Genomic DNA, 17,442 nt, shown 5'->3' with positions numbered 1-17,442 from the left:
TACATATGTACCTAATACTTACCTAGTCCTGGAAGTATTGTAGTGGTAGTACTAACGACTGGCCATCGAGGCTCAAGCGCTGACCCGCGTGTTTCCATAGGTATGTGTTGTCGCTTTCGCCATCCAATGCTCCGTTCAGACGAGTATTTTGCCGACCAATACGATTGTTTAACTAATCCATCGGTCTGGGGGCGGTTGGGCTGCGAACGACCTGCCACGGCAGGCGTTGCTCGTGCCCCGCGAATTCTGTTCCAATGCCCTCACACGTGTCTGCACTCTCCATCGTCTGACCGAGTCTGCATGAATATTTGTTTAGACATTTGTTAATGGGTTACATTTGATAGCCATCAGCTATTCCCGGGGTATCTCCGGTGGCGTGCTTAGCGCTAACAGTCCAAATTAGGTAAGGCTGCAGCCTCGCGATGCATTTCGTGGAGAGGTAGACATAGAGTATAGTGACTTGGGCGGTAGTAGATCCCTTTCGAGTAGTGTGTAAAGTGTCGCGAACCCGTGACATCGAGTTCACGCCGTGCTTCGTAAACGGTTCTACCCAAGTAGATCTAGTAATATATTCAACAAGGGCCTGAGAAGTACGTAGTCAGATGGTTGGCGCGTTGGTCTCATCTCATTGTCTGATCAAAATCTACTTCGTACATGACTCGAAGCAAGTATGGGTCTCAGGGAAATCGGTGACAGTCACTTGTCAGACTCTGACTCAAACTGAGATTGGTTCATGTTCAACGGATGTATCCTGCAGATCAAGGTACATCTATCGATACTACGTCCACGGTATACACATATTAGTCAACCCGTCCCAGCACTCAGGAGCCCGACCGGCCAATGTGCAACCTAGCAGCGGTGACGCCAGCCTGTGCGACGCGAGCCCTAAAAACATACAGACTTGGATCGGTGGTATAACATGATTGGTTGGGTCCCTCGTTTCATGTTATCGCGGATCATGCGGCAATGTCAATCAGGATCTTTACATGCTTATCTTTCTCGTCGACAAGCGCCTTGAAGCCCTTTTCTTCGACGTCCTCCATCCGGATCTTGCTAGTGATCATGGGACGGGGATTGAGTTTGCCTAGAGCGTGTAGGAGACCAGTCAGCATGTTGCCTTCTCAACGGAACTGAGTAATAAGCAAGACGAGAAAGGATGAGTAACACACCGTCTTTGATGGCCCCGATCACAGCCTCAAAGTCCCCGTCGTCGCAAATTGCCGCCCCAATAACATGCTTCTCATAAGAAACCACATCAAACGCATCGATCATGGGCTTTTTCTCCCAGAGCGACACAATCGTCGTCGTCCCCCGGACCCGGATTCCATTCATGGCTGTATCGAACCCTGCCTGTACTCCTGAGCATTCAAAGCTGATGTCTGCGCCTGCATTATCCGTTAAGCTGCGGACACGCGCAACGACATCGTCCGTGAGAGGGTTGAAAACGTGTGTGGCGCCGAGGGTGAGCGCATATTCGCGTCGCTGGGTGGAGACCTCGGCGACGACGACGGTTTGCACGCCCCGGGCTTTGAGGACCTGCACGACTGCGAGGCCTATGGGGCCGCCGCCGACGACGAGCGCAGTACGCGCAGTTTCGTGGGGGCTGCGGGCTACGGCATGCCAGGCTACTGTTAGAGGCTCGACGAGCGCTGGGCTCTGCTTTAGCTAGGTCAGTGAAAAGTGCACTTGGCGGACTCACCACCAAGATCCAGGGGGACGCTCTCAGGCAACAGAATCGCATGCTTGGCTGGAACAGTAACATAATCTGATAGACCTCCGGAATTACCTACTCAGGCAGGATAAGTTAGTTATCGACTCCAGCCCTGTAGCACAACCTCTCAGGCTCACTCACTGCTGAACCCAATAAACCCAAGGCTGCGACAGCAGTTGGGCCTCCCGTATACACAAGAGGCGCAGGTTCCATCCGATAAGTTTGGCCGGACAGCCACTCGATCTCCAACTTTGAACCCTGTAACACCTTGCCCTACTTCCTCGATGGTGCCGCTGAATTCGTGGCCCAGCGTAACGGGGAGCTGTGCTCCTGTGAGGGGGTGGGGTGTTGTCGGGATGGCGATTGGGCCAGAGAGGTATTCGTGTAGATCTGGTCTGTGTTAATCGAGATCTCCATCTGATGGGTGCGTTGAGATGATGAGGTCTAAGGGTATGTACGAACCACTGCCGCATATTCCAACAAAGGCAGGGCGGATCTGGCAGATAAACAGATGTCAGCGTCTGAGCCGCCCCGGGGAAATTGAACCTGAAACACAGCAAGCAGGTGATACAGACTTTAACCTGCCCTTCTGCACAAGATGGTTCGTCAATCTGGTCGACGCGGATGTCGCGGCGCCCGTGGAACCGAACCGCTCTCATGGTGCACTTGTTGCAGACAAGAAAAGGGGTATATAGCTTTAGTCAGGCTAGGATGGAGTGCGCAGAGCACAAGAGTGTGGATTGATATTGACGCAGATATAAATGCCATTCATGAAGTGGACCATGGCCATCCCCCAGAGTCTATCGGGGTTTCTCCGTTGAAGAGGAGCAGGAGAGAGCCCCACAATTCAGTTCAACGGAATCTTTACGGTTCCTCAGATTTTCAGTGCTGCACCTGATTACTGCGTTATATAAACTCAGGTGTTGGTATCGTGGTGAGCGGGCAGGTTGATTAGGTAGGTGGAACTGCGGGGCTTGAAGCACTTCTCGGGCATACTAAACTACTATAAAGTGCCGATGGGAGATGTCTTTTGCGCAACCACTGAATTATTAGCTCCGGTATTATGGCTTATGTACAGTCCAGTATAGCAACACGAAGCTCTATATTGATTAAGTATCCATTAAGATGGCTCAAGAGCTAGGAGAAACGAACGAGATAATTCGATCAGACAGGAGACGCAACGCCGATCGACGGGCCACGCAGGTCAAAGACAACATAGAAGGCTTTCAGGAAAGCATCGCCTAGAATTTGCATGTCAAGACCCGAGTTGGACTGGACACCTCCGTAGCAGACTGCGGAAATATTAGCGATATATTAATCTCTAGAAAAAAGATTGTCACATACCAGCTTCCCCGGTGGTGGTGTTGGTGCCAACTTCCGAGAAATTAATCAAATTACCAGGTACTGTCGCCAGATGCTGAGGGCCGATGGCGATGGAGAGGTTGGGCAACTCGGCGCTGCAGGGGTAGATGTAGCCTGAGGCGCTGGTTGCGTACTGCGCGCCTCGCACCTGTGCATAGTACTCATCTACGACGGTCTGCTCGAGGAGCATGAGCGAGGTTCCCGTATCGGCGATTGTCCAAGTTGCGTCGTCGTGCTTCTTCAACGTGCCGTCTCCAACACGGTAGTATGAAGACTCGAATTTCCAGAATCCACCCGAAGAATCAACGGTTGCATTGACGAGGTTGCCTTTGTACTTGGACTTGTCGACAGTGCCAAACTCGTACTCGCCGACTCCATCACTCACAAGAGATGCGCTGAGGACAGGCTCGTCCAGGACGCCGGCGATTGTTTCAAAAAAGGACTTTTGCTGTGTGGGCTTGACGGTGTTGAGTGAGCTGAAACCCAGTCCCACCAGGCCGTTGCTGTGGGTGTCTTCGAGGATAGATGAGGCAACTGCAGTAGGAAGGCCAATTGCTTGACCTGTCACTGTGACCCCTCCCACATTGATTGTATCAGTTCCAACGGGACCGTACGCATACGAGTCGTCTCCGTAAGTGATGTTAAAGGTCGACCCTGTCATTTTCTTGTACGTAGTGGACTTTGATGGGTCAAAGGCCGTTTGCCCTTCAATAGAGTCTTTGGGGAGCAGTGTGTTCACCACCCATCTGGAAACTTGATTAGCACTATCGAGCGTGGGGAAAGAACCGTAGCACATACACATCAGACGAACCCGTGTCAAAGGTGATGGTGAGTTCCTGGCCACCAATGGTAATAGGCGAAACAAAAGACGCATCTCCCTCGACAGATTTGGCACTGACAGCACCGGTCAAGTCGGGCTCAGCGACTTCCGCGTCAGTATCGGCCGCAGCAGCAACCTTAACGCTGGGTTCAAAGTCATCTAGGTCGAGTCCGATGTCCGCAGCAACAATGCCGTACTTGACATAGGCCTTTCGTAGAGCAGCTGGACCGTAGATAGTGTTGCTCCGGCGGACAGTCTCAACCTTGAAGGATCGGCGTTCGGCTTGCTTTAGAGTGGGAGCTGCGACCACTCCATAGCCGAACCCCAGAGCGATCAACGCGGATGGGATTATCCTCATCGCGAATGAATGAAACGAATGGACTTCACGGAGCCTTTAGATTTGGAAGGCGGGTGATATTGATTACGGCAAAGACAGGACTTGCTCCAGAGCAAAGAAACTGCAAATTCAAGAGAAAAGAATGTGTATTGGAGCCAGTGGTCCAGACTGCTCTCCTGGTGGTGTCGAAAGAAAGAAGGAAAGAAAGAAAGATGGATAGGGGACAGTCTTGAAGATTGTCGCACCTATAGTCAGAAGAAAATAACAAACTGGATCAGCACATGGTAAGGCTGGGAGTGCAGGGAATGGGATAAATAGAGAGAGAGTAGTTTGGGAAGAACCGATGCATTGTCAAAAAGCTCTGGTGGAGTTGCATGGCAAGTGAAGACGCAAATCAACGAACGGTCCTCAACTCATCTGTCTGACACGGTAGATTGGCAGATTTGGTCTCGAGCAGTCGGAGCTTCCCATTAAGCGCATAGCTCAACTTGGCGCCTAGAAAACGACTCTTTTGACGGCCAACGAGAGAGCGGTCTGGGGTGGTGGGCAGGGAGGTTGAAACATCAAGCCCCCTGGTGCAGACCTGAAACGCCCGGCAGTTACTGACTGGTTCGAATCCATGCAATTGTTCAGGAGAGCCGAAGCAGTGGTTCTCAGCTGGGGTGTTTGCTGGCTCTCAGGCAGCAGCAAAAGTGTAAAGCCCATAGGGATTCAGATTCTGCTTGACTGTTCAGAATTTGAGAGAATGTCGTTGTCTTGGAGGGCTGAGGCCTAAGCTCAAGTGCAGGTGGGTCAAACATGGCTTTAACTACTCAGAGTACACCAACACCACTCTACTCAGATTATAATTGTCTTCATTAGTCCAGAGACTTGTATTTGTGGCCGTCCACGAAAAGTCTTTGTGGTCTCCAGACTCTATCATAGGTCTCATTGCTGACCTACACTCGTATGCGTTCTCGCCGGCGGTTCCCACTAGCCATCAAAGCTTTGAGCTGCCTCATGTCCCTTTAGAGCTCAACAGACTGCTTCATAACGACATCGATTCTCTTCTCGTCGATTTCACCGACGCTAAAGCCTAGCGCCGTGTCCCATAGCATGGGTTCCTGCAGACCAGTGTCATCAACAGTAAAGGTACGAGAGTCTGCTGAGGCGCAAGTGCCCGTCAGGCCGTTCCAGGCAAGGTATCAACACTTGAGTCTGCGCTCGACATGGCGCAAAATATTGTACAAGATGGGAATATGGATTTCAATCCCCGAAAGCTCGTTTGTGGGAAACGGGGCTTGCATCGTCAGGTTCTCAATCAGTATGGAATAACTATTCAGGCCGTCGCTAATTTGTGCATAGTGGGTAGTAGACGCCAATTGTTTACAAATGAAAGCGTGGGTTATTCCACGAGGGAGACCGGCTCTGCCAATGTGGACGCCGAGCATGCTCAGGCGAACGGTCTTGCGAAAACTTGTCTGAGAGGTGGCTTCGCCGAATTGGAAGGCCTCACTATCTATATCTTACTAGTGTTTGCGTCTGATACCGAACATACATGGGAGAAGTATACTGCTGACTTTGGTACGTTGAGGTGGTGGTTTTTTGAGACCTTTGACGCGCCACTTACCAACTTTCCCAATGCTAGCTGCAAAGAGAAGCAGAGTACTCGAACAAACAAGAGCCGCACAGGAAAATGTCAGTTGCCTGCAGTTTCTACTTGATGGAGCTTCTTTAACTTTCCATGGTCTTTGAGCATTGATTTTGGCTTGAGGTTCTCGCTGTAGGCGTTCCAAGGGATTATCCTATCCATTGAAGCTACCGAGCAAAGCCGTCTGCGGGGGCCCCATAGTTGACATATGGTCGTATTGGGGCTATCAGCCGTTTTCAATGTCTTTATTGAAACTTGTCGGAAAACCCTACGGCCCGCTCCGCGCATTGGTTGACATCTCCATCTTTTGGATCTGGATTATCAAGCGGAACATACTGCTTTACGGTGACTGCCTACATTGTTGCGGAGTGTCCTCCGATAGCTGGTTGGGATATAGCATTGGCGCTCTTGAGCAGGATCGAGCAGGAGCTAATGAATCGTAGTCTCGTATGCATTAACAGCCTATAGTGGACATACCCATGTGCACTTCTTCATCATTAGCCTCGCCATGCAGGAACGCTCGCAGCAAGAAACTGGTAAAGTTTCGAGATCGTGATAAGATCTCCTTGATTATAATAATTTACAAGACTGTTTCATCGACGTCCATTCTGGCCACAACCCGTGCAAGCAGCCTAGAACCGCACTAACTTGTAACTGTGATATAGCCTGCTAATACCAGAAAGCCATTAACGGGAATATATAGCTGCTAAGATACGTGCAGCAGCACCCTTGCTCTGTATTCTCACCCGCTGGCAGCTGTAACTTGTCTAAAGATTCATCGGCTGGATTCTACGATGCCTCTGTTCTACGGGATATGTTGAAAAAGCAGGCCAAGAGTACAATCACCTCAGATAACGTCACAAGTAACCTCAGCAACCAGCAATGCAGGCGGGAGTTTATTGCAAGTATACTTATCCAATCATAGACCAGCCCGTTTCGTTATCTTCACGTTTATACTCATGGAATATGCCAACTGACCTACCTGAAGCGTGGACCACAGCGGCTGACCATACTCGTTATCCCTGACTGCCTAGAGGGGGCAGCTATATGGACGTCACTTGAATGTATAACTATTCACTGCAAGAGATCTTCAGCACCACAGACCCAGCCATCATCTGGCTTCTACGGAGCTCAAGTCACCAGCCAAGGCCCATACCCAAGACAATACCTTCATGAATGTCGACCTATCTAGCAAACTGCAGTGGTTCAGCATTTCTTTCGTGATCAACAAGTTCAAGAGACCTTTCCACAGCCAAGCAACATTGCCTTTGTTGATGTCGGCGGCATCGGCAACGCCCTCACTCGTTGCGAGACATTGAGGGGAGTTTGCACAATCTCTTCGAAGTTGAAGCAGTCAAGAATGCCAGATTCTACTCCTTGTCGAATATTGAGGAATGCGTAGTAATAATTTCTACCGAGCAACAACCTATTATGGAATCAGAATCAAGCATCTGGTTAGCGACATGTTGCCATACGGACACATCGGCAATACGGAGATTGATGCTACGTGATGACGATGCTGGCCCCATTGGAAAAGACGGTGAACCAAGGTATACAACTAGTGGAAAAGGTTGGGCTGGGGGTTTAAAGAGGTTTATAATGCGAAAAAGACGGTTAGGAGAATGATTGTGCGTTCGTCTAGGGAGTTAAGGTTGCTACTTTATCATGCTTCCTTAATAGTGTTTGGCTCAACATTTGAAGCCTGTTATTGGAAGTTTTTAGCCCGTCATGTAACTCTAGTTTGTTTATTGTGGTTCTAATGCTCATATGGTATCAACGCAAAGGCTCATGTATCAGCGCCAGAAACTCCACGAAAATGCATCATAACAATCAAGAAATTGCAAAGCGAACAGAATCACTCCGCATCCGGCAGAACACTATCCGGGTCTTCACCGACGAACCGCCCAACAGCCCTGACAACTTGCTTGATCGCCAGGGATGCAGGGCTATCCGGGAAATTCTCCACAAAGCTCTCGCCGTAGTCACACGCCATGCCGACCCTAGGATCCAGAGGCACCGCGCCTAGAAACGGAATCCCCATCTTCTTTGCAAGTCTCTTACCGCCACCCGTCGTGGCCCGGAAGATCTTCGACTCATGGTCACAGCTCGGACAGACGAAACCAGACATATTCTCAACTAGACCGAGAATTCGAATCCCAGCTTTGCGGCAGAAATCAATTTCCTTGCGTACATCAAGAAGAGATACCTCCTGCGGTGTCGTGACAACCACGGCGCCATCAACACCAGACTCCTTAAGCAAGGAGTTGACTGAGAGATGCTCATCAGACGTCCCAGGCGGCGTATCAACAATCAAATAATCCATCTCACCCCAGTCCACATCTTTCAAGAACTGCTTGATAAGACCATTCTTCTTCGGCCCGCGCCAGATTACGGCATCGTCACGGTTCGGAAGCATAAACTGCACGCTCATGACGCCCAAGTTGTCGGATACCCAGACAGGACTCCAACCAGCGTTACTGATGTGAATTGTCTCTGACTCGACGCCCATCATCTTAGGGATACTGGGTCCACAAATATCTGTGTCCATGATTCCCACTGTGGAATCTGGATTGGATGCGAAACCGTGTGCGAGAAGCGACGAAAATGTGGACTTTCCAACGCCACCTTTGCCCGATAAAACGAGGATCTTGTGTCGGACAGAGGCAAGGCGCGCGGTTATGAGAGGGATGTCAGGGTCAGGCCCCTTCGGGGCAGAAGCGCAAATAGATTGGTTAGGACAGCCAGCGCAGGCATCGCCTTGACCTGCCTGGTCGGATTCGGGACCTGGACAGTGTTCTGATAATAGTTAGTACGAGCGTATGACAGCGTGATTAGATAGACGTACCAGGCTCGGGGGCGACGAGGTTCGGCGGCGCTTTTGATGGCGCCTCAAGGTATGTCGACGTGGTTTCTGTGAATGAGGGCGCCATATTGTCTAAAATGCTGTGAATCTCTTTGACTTCTTGCACGTTTAATTGAGCAGACCAAAGGTGGCGGGGTACTGGCGCCGCTGGCACTGATCTGTATCAAGAGACACTGAAGCAACGTGCAGTTCCTCCTCAACAATCACTTCTAGAACTTTTCCAGTGACTGAGAAGACTGTCAAAATAGAGTCAATCATTGAAGATCTGATGAAAGCGAGTGGCAATTCCGCGGAGCTTGTTTGCTTGATAATCAGCAGTGGCGATTGGCGCGGGGGTTTTCCTTTTGCGGTATCGGGATACGATACGGCACGTGACAGCAGCACTCTGTAGATGTACCCAGCATAGTATATCCGCTCTAGCCTAGCCAGACGCTCGTATTCGATGTTTCCTTTTCATGAGGGCAACGGTAGCATTATCGTCATTGCCATTTTAGAATAATAATGCTATAAGATGGCGTGATGTCTGTTGTTATGCTTGGAAAGCAAGGATTTTCGCGTGTGACCTCCACAGGCTAGACGTGGACGAAGAAAGCAGAAACATTCCATTCCTGAGAGACTGATTCTCTGCAAGGATACTAGATCTGGTGTAGAGCAGTGCAGGTTATACTTTGAAAGGTGAGCCATTGCGGGCAGACCCCGGCAAATAGTACCAGGTTCCTGGCCATTGAGATTGGCAGGTAAGATGCTAGGGCCACTGTCAGAAGTTAAACTGCGCGGTTTAACTGCACCTTTCTGAGAGGAGATGATATACTGGAGAGAAGGCACGGTGGTGGGGGGTCTAAGTTGTAAGCATTGACGGCCAACGCGCATGTCTATCCTCACTTTCATCTTCTATTGCTTTCACGACCTGATATTCGAGGAGTATAGTGATAGTATTATTCGGAGAATAGACGAGTGCGAGCAACTAGTGGACCGTCCTGTGCAGGGTCTTGACAGGACGGCGATGGCACTTCTGAATATCTGATTCTCCCTGCAAAGTGTATCGTAAACGCATCTGAATGGTCGGCTGGTCCGAAAGTGTAGGGTTGGATGACGAATACATTGCACTTCATGCAAGTTTCGAGGACAACGCTATTTGAGTAAGAGAAATGTCGTCGTCGACTGTATAGTCGGGACTGAAATGCAAGCCGCGGTAACCGCTAATAGTGGGTTTATGCGTCGAACGGTTAATATGATTCCCTCGTGCTGTTATTACCGCATGAGCTGCATTTTGCAAGAGGTTTGAGCGCTCTGAATCACGAATTCCTTGTCTGAGTGTCTCAAGATTCCGGTCCGTTCCCGCTCTTGTTGGAGGAAGATCCGGCTCCACGTTTCGCTTGGAGAAGTTTACCGGGAGTAGGCGGGGTTCTGCTGCAGTGAAAGTCCTGGATAGTCGTTTTCGTAGTAACGGGAGTTGAAGGGAAAAAAGAAAAGATGCCTGCGGGTGTAGTGCATTATTCTTACTAGGTTTATTCAGGGTACGCTGCAAGAATTCCTCAAGCCCCGAAATCTGTCCAGAGTCTCGAGTAGTCCACCTTGACGAGTTCCTGCTGCAATGACGCTATAGCTCGGCTCAATGCGGCTAGCCCCTTCCGTCGGTCCAGCCCAATCAGATCACAAGACCCTGGCTAGCTCTCGAATAAAGCACCATCACATGCCACTCGCTTCTGTTTCATTCTCTAACTTCTTTCTTCTCTTCAACGCTCAAATCATGGATCGTGGCCTCTCAACAGGCACCAATCAGTCCGGTGCTGGACTTCGGGAACGAGCTGTGACTTCTCAGGCCGATTTAAACGTCATTACTGAGAACCCAACCGTTACCAATGCGAGCAATGGAAAGGACAAAGCTGGCAAGACATTTGGTCGCACTCCAGATGGGACAGGTGTGTCTTCCTCACTTCCACGCCTTCAAACGGGCTTTGCTGTGTCTATACTACCCATTGTATGTCTGTATGTTAACCCAAACTGCCTCAGTCTTCACGGTGCCTCAGACGCATGATATGGTCTCCCAGCTCTTGTCGCCCTCTGAGCCCAAGAACCTTTCCGACCTCGTTGTCCTGACAATACTCGCGGGCCATATTTTCCTGCTGTGGATACTTCCTTCAGGTGCCAAAATACCCGTATTCGCGGTGATTTATCTCTTCTGGCGCTCATGTTACAATGCTGGGATTGGATGGTTACTTCACAACCAGTCTCACCACAAGACTCTTGTCCGATGGGCTGAAAAGTCTCAGATCTTTGTGAACCCAGCTACGGGCAAGAACCCCTATCCCCAGTTATACCATTTGATCAAGCGCGAGCTAGAGATCAAAATCTCCAAGGACTATTCCTTCGAGGAGGCGCCGCTTGAGTATAACACCTGGCTTGTCTTTAGACGCCTTGTGGACCTGATCTTGATGTGCGACTTTGCCTCTTACTGCCTCTTTGCAATAGCCTGTAGTCGCCACCCTGCTAACGAAAGCGTGCTGATGACTGTCATTCGATGGACATCCGGCATCGCTTTAGTCCTGTTCAATCTCTGGGTCAAACTAGACGCGCACCGGGTAGTCAAAGACTATGCTTGGTACTGGGGTGATTTCTTCTACCTCATCGACCAAGAGTTGACCTTTGACGGGGTTTTTGAGATGGCACCCCATCCCATGTATTCCGTTGGGTATGCCGGATACTACGGTATTTCGCTGATGGCGGCAAGCTATAAAGTGCTGTTCATCTCTATTATCGCCCATGCAGCCCAATTCGCGTTCCTCGTGTTGGTTGAGAACCCACATATTGACAAAACGTACAATCCTCCTCCACCTCGGAAACGTACTATCACAGAGCATGACGCAGCGTCTCAGCGATCGCAGTCTCCGGATACTCCAAACGCGCCATCCGTGTCCGAAGAAAATGTCCCCAACGCGACAACATTCAGCAGCCCACCTCCGGCAGTTCACAACCTACTCGGGTTCCACAATCTAGACCTGCATAGAATCACGGATACTTCTTCTATCCTCGTCCAGTTCCTCATGTTTTCTCTGACTGTTCTGACGCCTTCGACGCCCTGGTATCAGTTCCTTTTCGTGGCTAATGCGGCCATCTGGAGGCTCTGGTACTCAGTCGGCATCGGCTATCTTCTCAACAGACAGTCCAATTGTAAATCGTGGACCCGGCACTTTGTCAAGTACGGCGAAACGCCTCATGAGGCATGGAACCAATGGAAAGGCACGTATCACCTAAGTATGGTTATGTGCTACGCTAGCTTCATTTCTGCTGTATGGAAGATGTACACCCTGCCGTCCAACTGGGGCTATGGTCTTGCCATCCTGCGTCACGTGCTTGGAGCTGGGCTTATCTCGCTGCAAATCTGGACCTCAGTGAGCATTTACGAGTCACTCGGCGAGTTTGGCTGGTTTTACGGGGACTTCTTTTTCGATGAATCCCCTAAGTTGACCTACAATGGCATCTATCGCTTCCTCAACAATCCTGAGCGCGTCTTAGGGCTCGCAGGAGTTTGGGGTGCGGTTCTCATAACGGCCAGCGGAACAGTCGCATTTCTCGCCTTTTTGAGCCATATCCTTAGCCTGGGCTTCATTCAGTTCGTGGAGCGACCCCACATGCAGAAACTGTATGGCCGAAGCTTGCGTCAGGATGCAGGTCTCGTGAAAAGCCTGAAGCGGTCCTTGCCGCCGTCGCTCAGACAACTGCATGGAAGCGTGGACAAGATATTTGACGAATCATACGAATTTATTGAAGAAATCATCGATACTGCGCGACCAAAACTCGCCGCAGGCGTAAATACATTCGTTCGAGACACAACGGCACTTTTCCAGAAATATCCTGCCCGTGTCACCATCTCACGCATTGATGCCGACTTAGCCGGATACGACCTACGAGATTACTCGCTTACTGTTGAAGCAAGCCAGTTGCCTCTAGACGAAGGTGACCTTAGCAAAGAGGGTGATAACGCTCGCACACCTCTCGATCGCCGCGGTGACTTGGAAAACCTGGGTTTTCCCATACGGCACACCAGTAAAGGTCAAGTGGACTGCACCGCTCAACCATAGCAAGAAGGATTGGATTGGTCTTTACAAGGTCACCGACAATACTTCTAGAGAGGTGACCCGCGTATCTTCACAAGGAAGATGGGTGGCCGTCAACGAGGGCTTCTACGATAACCTCACCTGCGAGCGGGGCATCCTCATCAGCGATGTGGTCGTATCCACGTCCCAAGGCGATAACGGGGAGAAGCATGATATCGCAACTGGCGAGGTTGTTTTCTCTGGCGACAAGCTTTTCTGGACTCAAGGTGTATTTGAATTCCGCTACCACCACAATGGTAAGCACAATGTCATGGCCATTTCACGACCATTTGAAGTCCGGATCCCCCGCTTCGAAGAGGAAGATCACTTCGACATGTCCCAAACGGCAGTCGAAACGAGCCTTCTGCCTGTGATCCAGAACTGCTTTGACCGGGATCCGGAAATCGCACCTGAAACTCCGGAAGAGCAGTACGGTAGTTTGGTTGAGCGAGATGGTAAATTTGCCAAACGGGTTGTTTTTGCTGTTCATCAAATGTGCGTACCATCATCCTCTCGTATACTAAACGATACTAACATGCTTAACCCTAGGTTCGGCGTCGAATTCGCCCCTGAGGTCGTCCGCTCAGATGGCAACGTCCGCAACCTCGCCTGGAGGATCTGCAACGCAAAGAGGGTCTTGGTAAGCCGTTCCCCAGCTTCTATGAACTTTCTTTGGTCCCTCTCAAATCCAACAAAATGGTTTAGCGTTCCGCATCGTTAATATCGTCTGTTCGCAATACCTAGGCCCCATACAGTATGTCTCGAGATGGCGCTACGACACCAACTGAAAGCAAAGAGTGACCGATTATTGGAATGATAAAACTGAACCACGAAAAGCAACCATAGACGGATATGGGTTAGACGTGGAATAGGCAGTTATCGGGGCTCATAACTATTATCTTTATCCTGCTTTTCTTCGTTGAAGAGGAAAAAGGACTTGAAGACAGGCCCTATGCATGTATTGATTAGAGGTTCAGGCTGCATGAAATAAAACGGCTTCATGGCGGTGTGTGTGTAGATGCCAGCTTTACCATGTACATATTGGTTATATTGCTACACAAAAAAGTACGAAACACGTTCTATTGCTTGAACCTAGACTAGTACCATCCGTCAGATCAATTTTGACCGCAACAACCTATGACCGGGCTCGAAGTAGATACTAGCTAAAGCAGCAATACCCATCATACAATTAACCCGTAGGGACCAGAAGCAAACTTCAGAATCGGGGAATCATCGTAGAATGAAATAGAAATAGCAGGTTGTTCCGAGGTAGAGGATAGGTCGTAAGGGACGCCCGCACATACCTAGTTCGAAACTGTTATGATTTCTTTTTATGATAGAGATCATGAGAAGTGGCCTGAAGGCAAGAGGCTGCCTAAAATTGTCATTTCTGTGACGCTTAAGGCAGGTTAGTTACTGTAGTGTTGCGGGCTGAATGAGTGGTCTAAGAGCATGCTTCGCGCTAAATGGTATACTGCTATTTACGACAATGTCCATGGGAAGAGATCGTCGTCGTCCCGACAAACGATGATATATACTACTTAGAATGAACAAAACCCTGGTTAAAAAAAAAAACTAAATTCCTGTATCTTGACTTAACACGCTAGCATTCTGTGAGACTCTAAGAGAGGTTAGCCATATGTTCCTCCTCTTATCATGAAACAACTGTGTGGGGGCATGATCAATCAGAAGGAAGGCAACGGAAATATCCACATGGTTTTGCGCATTCAGAACAGGTCTGTGAGTTTACATCCGAAAATATTTCATCATTTGATCATGATTCATGAGGTTGAGGACAGAGCAATGAAGACGACCAAACTGGTGTAAAGGTGTACTCACACTATATATTTGGGATTTCAATAGGCCGTTCCAATGATACACTGGGCACTGTCAGCCTCCTGGCCAGAGAATATAGTTCGTGACGCAATATCCTCGCCATCGCACTTGCATCAAGTGTAGTCAGGCAAGCCGGTTAATTCATCCCATCCCCTGCCAGACTCGGTCAAGAAGCAAGTCACCCAAGACGGACAACGAGCTTCAGGACAAAGCTGGCACAAGTCAAGCAAGCAATAGCTGAATTGAACAATGCGAGAAACGACGATATGAGCCCACCCTCCTACACTCCACAACCATCCTCCCAAGTTCCCATGCTTCTTGACGAAACGAGTGACAACTAGGTCCGGTATTAGGGAGGCGGAGAGATAGATCGTCGGATCCAAATGCAAAATCAAATCAACATATGCAGGCTCGAAGGGCGGTTCCTCAAAGAGGATCATTGAATGGATTGACTAGTTGTCATCATAAAAGGCGTTGCAGGCGGTGGATATGAGATTTCACTAGATCCCTACCTTTTACGCAACAACTTTCCATACTGTCCTGTTTCTTCTAGTTGTCAGTACTTGTTAAGCGCAACGTTGAGCAAGTGACAAGGCAGAGATAAGAGAATGCATCAGGAGTTTTTGGTATGGTATTTGTTTTTCTTCAAGAAGTTTGCAGAAGCAGAACTGAAAAAAATTTGTCTCATCATGCAAGTGATAGTGCCAGCGAGGGTGAAGAATCTTCTTACCTATAGAGATGTCGCCGAGAACCTCTTCGAACCACCTATCCTACCTTTTGCAGTTGTCAGCAGAATTCGATGCAAATACTGTTGACTGTATTGCTCGAGCAGTGCATATCAGATGGTGATGCATGTTTGTTCAAGGCCCATTTGTTTGTCGCCAGAACTACGATTTTTGGAATCGGTTTCCTCATATAAGCAGGGAGATGAAAAAAAATAGAAGGAACTCACAGTACATGGTTAGTAGAAAATAATATGAATTGATAGATCGCGGTAGCAAAGCTGTAAAGCTGCCTTCATTTTTGAAGGTAGAGCTGTTGGGAGCTTGTGTGGGAAGAAAAGGAAAAATAAGTCGGAAAAAAAATTGCTTAAGAAGGTCGAGCTAACCGCCGACTCCACACATGGCAAACGGTGCAAACAGCCTCAAAATTGGAGATTCCGCTTCGAGTGGACTGCTTCGACAGCTCGGTCAACTTAATTATTCTCATACGATCGCTATCGGTCGCTCAAGGAACTGCGGGTGCTGAGACATGTGTAATGACTGACAGACGAAGAATCAACGGGCCGCCTGGCGGCACGCGGCCTCCAATCTTCGCTTCCTCCATCAAGCCAACCGCCACTGCAACTGCGGCAGAGCGACCACAACGACAACGGCAGCCAAATGAGCTGCGAAAGATCTGTATGTCACTGCTTCTCTTGCTCTTGGTATTTGAAACTTACATATTCTAACTAGTTCTTAAAACCGGCCTGATCCCTTCCGCCTCTGGGTCGTCATATCTTGAATTTGAACCCTCAGCATCTCTTTCCGCTGCGCGGGCATCGCCTAAATTCATTACGCCTCCCTCTTCTTCCTTGAAGCTCGCATGCACAGTCCATGGCCCTAAACCTCTACCTCGATCTGCGACCTTCTCTCCCAACCTCGTCCTCACCACGCACGTCAAATATGCCCCGTTTGCCGCCCGCAAGCGCAAAGGGCATATCCGCGATGCTAGCGAGCGCGATCTAGGCGTACACCTCGAAACAGCGCTCAGAGGCGTTATCGTCGCAGAGAGATGGCCGAAGAGTGGACTTGATATCACTATTACCATTCTCGAAGCCGAGGATGACCGGTGGTGGGGAGACGCACCAGACTCCCATGATGCCGCATGGGGAATGATGAATGTTCTAGCTGGATGTATTACGGCTGCTTCTGCGGCTATTGCTGACGCAAGAATTGACTGCCTTGACCTTGTCGCCGGAGGTGTAGCTGCCGTTGTCGTGGACAAACTCGCTGATGGAAACGGAAATTCCTGTGCTAGACTCATGCTTGATACTGACCCAGCAGAGCATCAGTCGATACTGTCGGCATGTGTGGTTGCCTATATGCCTGGGCGAGATGAAATCACGGAACTTTGGCTGAAAGGGGACAATTCGAAGGCGGCTGTTGGGACAACAGATCAGAATCTCAGCCACGACGCCTTGATAGATGGTGCTGTGGTTGCCGCGCGAGGTGCACACTCTGTTCTTGCAGAGGCTGTGCGGGAATCTGCGATGCGGTTTGCTGGACAGTCAAGTGGTTCTTCATAATGCAGTATGGTCATATCGTTACGTACTCAATCACTTAAAAAGCCTATGAATTCGTGATACACTCCTCTATAAACGGCAGCTTTCCCATTGATACTGGAGTGCCACTAGCAAACCTTTGCGACGCATGCTACGATACATATAACCCTACAGTCTCGTTACCCATAGGCTTGCTACCTGGGCGTGTTTCCCTAGTAATCTCCTCTGGTTGGCATGAATATAATGTATCTCTGGACCCCTCTTCTCCGTATATCACTGAAAGTCGAACACGCGCAGATTCCTCACGGACTCTTTATTCGCACTGAGGTCTATGAAAAATAATGCCTTCTTCCCCCTGTCCCCAGTCCTATGTTATCTGTACTGACTTGAAGGACCGAACAGAATTGCTCTCTTCCCAGGAAGCGTTGGCTTGAACAAGAAAGGCAGTCAGGGACCTGGCAAGAGAACAATCCACCCCTTTTAACAACCAGAGATTTGAACGTGGACTATGCCAGCACAATGA

At 49.5% G+C, this 17,442-nt stretch overlaps 5 protein-coding genes and 1 pseudogene across 6 annotated transcripts, besides 1 other annotated feature; 2 read left to right on the top strand and 4 right to left on the bottom strand.

The window, feature by feature from the left end:
• Nucleotides 1–17,442: part of a sequence feature (contig 1.34 1319..177275(1)) that runs on past both edges of the window.
• Nucleotides 957–2,370, bottom strand: ANIA_02158 (2,3-butanediol dehydrogenase; the record flags this gene model as incomplete). The annotated part of the gene is made up of 6 exons (XM_654670.1): nt 957–1,084; nt 1,170–1,649; nt 1,700–1,786; nt 1,853–2,101; nt 2,174–2,207; nt 2,287–2,370. 6 exons carry the CDS (start codon nt 2,368–2,370, stop codon nt 957–959), a joined length of 1,062 nt encoding a protein of 353 aa, XP_659762.1.
• ANIA_02157 (aspartyl protease pepAa) lies at nt 2,797–4,530 on the bottom strand. Its single transcript, XM_654669.2, has 3 exons — nt 3,872–4,530; nt 3,056–3,819; nt 2,797–3,003 (listed from the first exon to the last, which is right to left on the bottom strand). Exons 1-3 carry the CDS (start codon nt 4,249–4,251, stop codon nt 2,876–2,878), a joined length of 1,272 nt encoding a protein of 423 aa, XP_659761.1. The 5' UTR covers nt 4,252–4,530; the 3' UTR covers nt 2,797–2,875.
• ANIA_02156 (uncharacterized protein) lies at nt 5,415–6,355 on the bottom strand (the record flags this gene model as incomplete). The annotated part of the gene is made up of 5 exons (XM_654668.1): nt 5,415–5,728; nt 5,840–5,857; nt 6,032–6,083; nt 6,197–6,289; nt 6,338–6,355. The coding sequence occupies 5 exons, from the start codon at nt 6,353–6,355 to the stop codon at nt 5,415–5,417; spliced, it is 495 nt and encodes a 164-aa protein (XP_659760.1).
• nbp35 (Fe-S cluster-binding ATPase) lies at nt 7,716–8,790 on the bottom strand (the record flags this gene model as incomplete). Its single annotated transcript, XM_654667.1, has 2 exons — nt 7,716–8,656; nt 8,706–8,790. 2 exons carry the CDS (start codon nt 8,788–8,790, stop codon nt 7,716–7,718), a joined length of 1,026 nt encoding a protein of 341 aa, XP_659759.1.
• On the top strand, nt 10,474–13,827 carry ANIA_02154 (annotated as a pseudogene). The gene is made up of 4 exons: nt 10,474–10,645; nt 10,737–13,315; nt 13,370–13,460; nt 13,565–13,827. Coding segments are annotated over exons 1-4 (3,105 nt in total).
• Nucleotides 15,915–16,943, top strand: ANIA_02153 (3' exoribonuclease family protein; the record flags this gene model as incomplete). The annotated part of the gene is made up of 2 exons (XM_654665.1): nt 15,915–16,056; nt 16,111–16,943. The coding sequence occupies 2 exons, from the start codon at nt 15,915–15,917 to the stop codon at nt 16,941–16,943; spliced, it is 975 nt and encodes a 324-aa protein (XP_659757.1).

The sequence above is a fragment of the Aspergillus nidulans genome, chromosome VII, assembly GCF_000011425.1.
Source record: "Aspergillus nidulans FGSC A4 chromosome VII".
NCBI lineage: Eukaryota > Fungi > Ascomycota > Eurotiomycetes > Eurotiales > Aspergillaceae > Aspergillus > Aspergillus nidulans.
Note: the sequence above shows the minus strand (reverse complement) of the source record. Positions and strands in the feature narration are given on the sequence as shown.

Bases quoted from the DNA above. Each gene is read 5' to 3' on its own strand.
- ANIA_02157 (XM_654669.2), bottom strand. From the start codon at position 4,251: ATGAGGATAATCCCATCCGCGTTGATCGCTCTGGGGTTCGGCTATGGA. The intron at 3,820-3,871 runs GTATGTGCTACG...TCAAGTTTCCAG, and splicing joins GACACGGGTTCGTCTGATGT to ATGGGTGGTGAACACACTGC. The intron at 3,004-3,055 runs GTATGTGACAAT...ATATTTCCGCAG, and splicing joins CACCACCACCGGGGAAGCTG to TCTGCTACGGAGGTGTCCAG.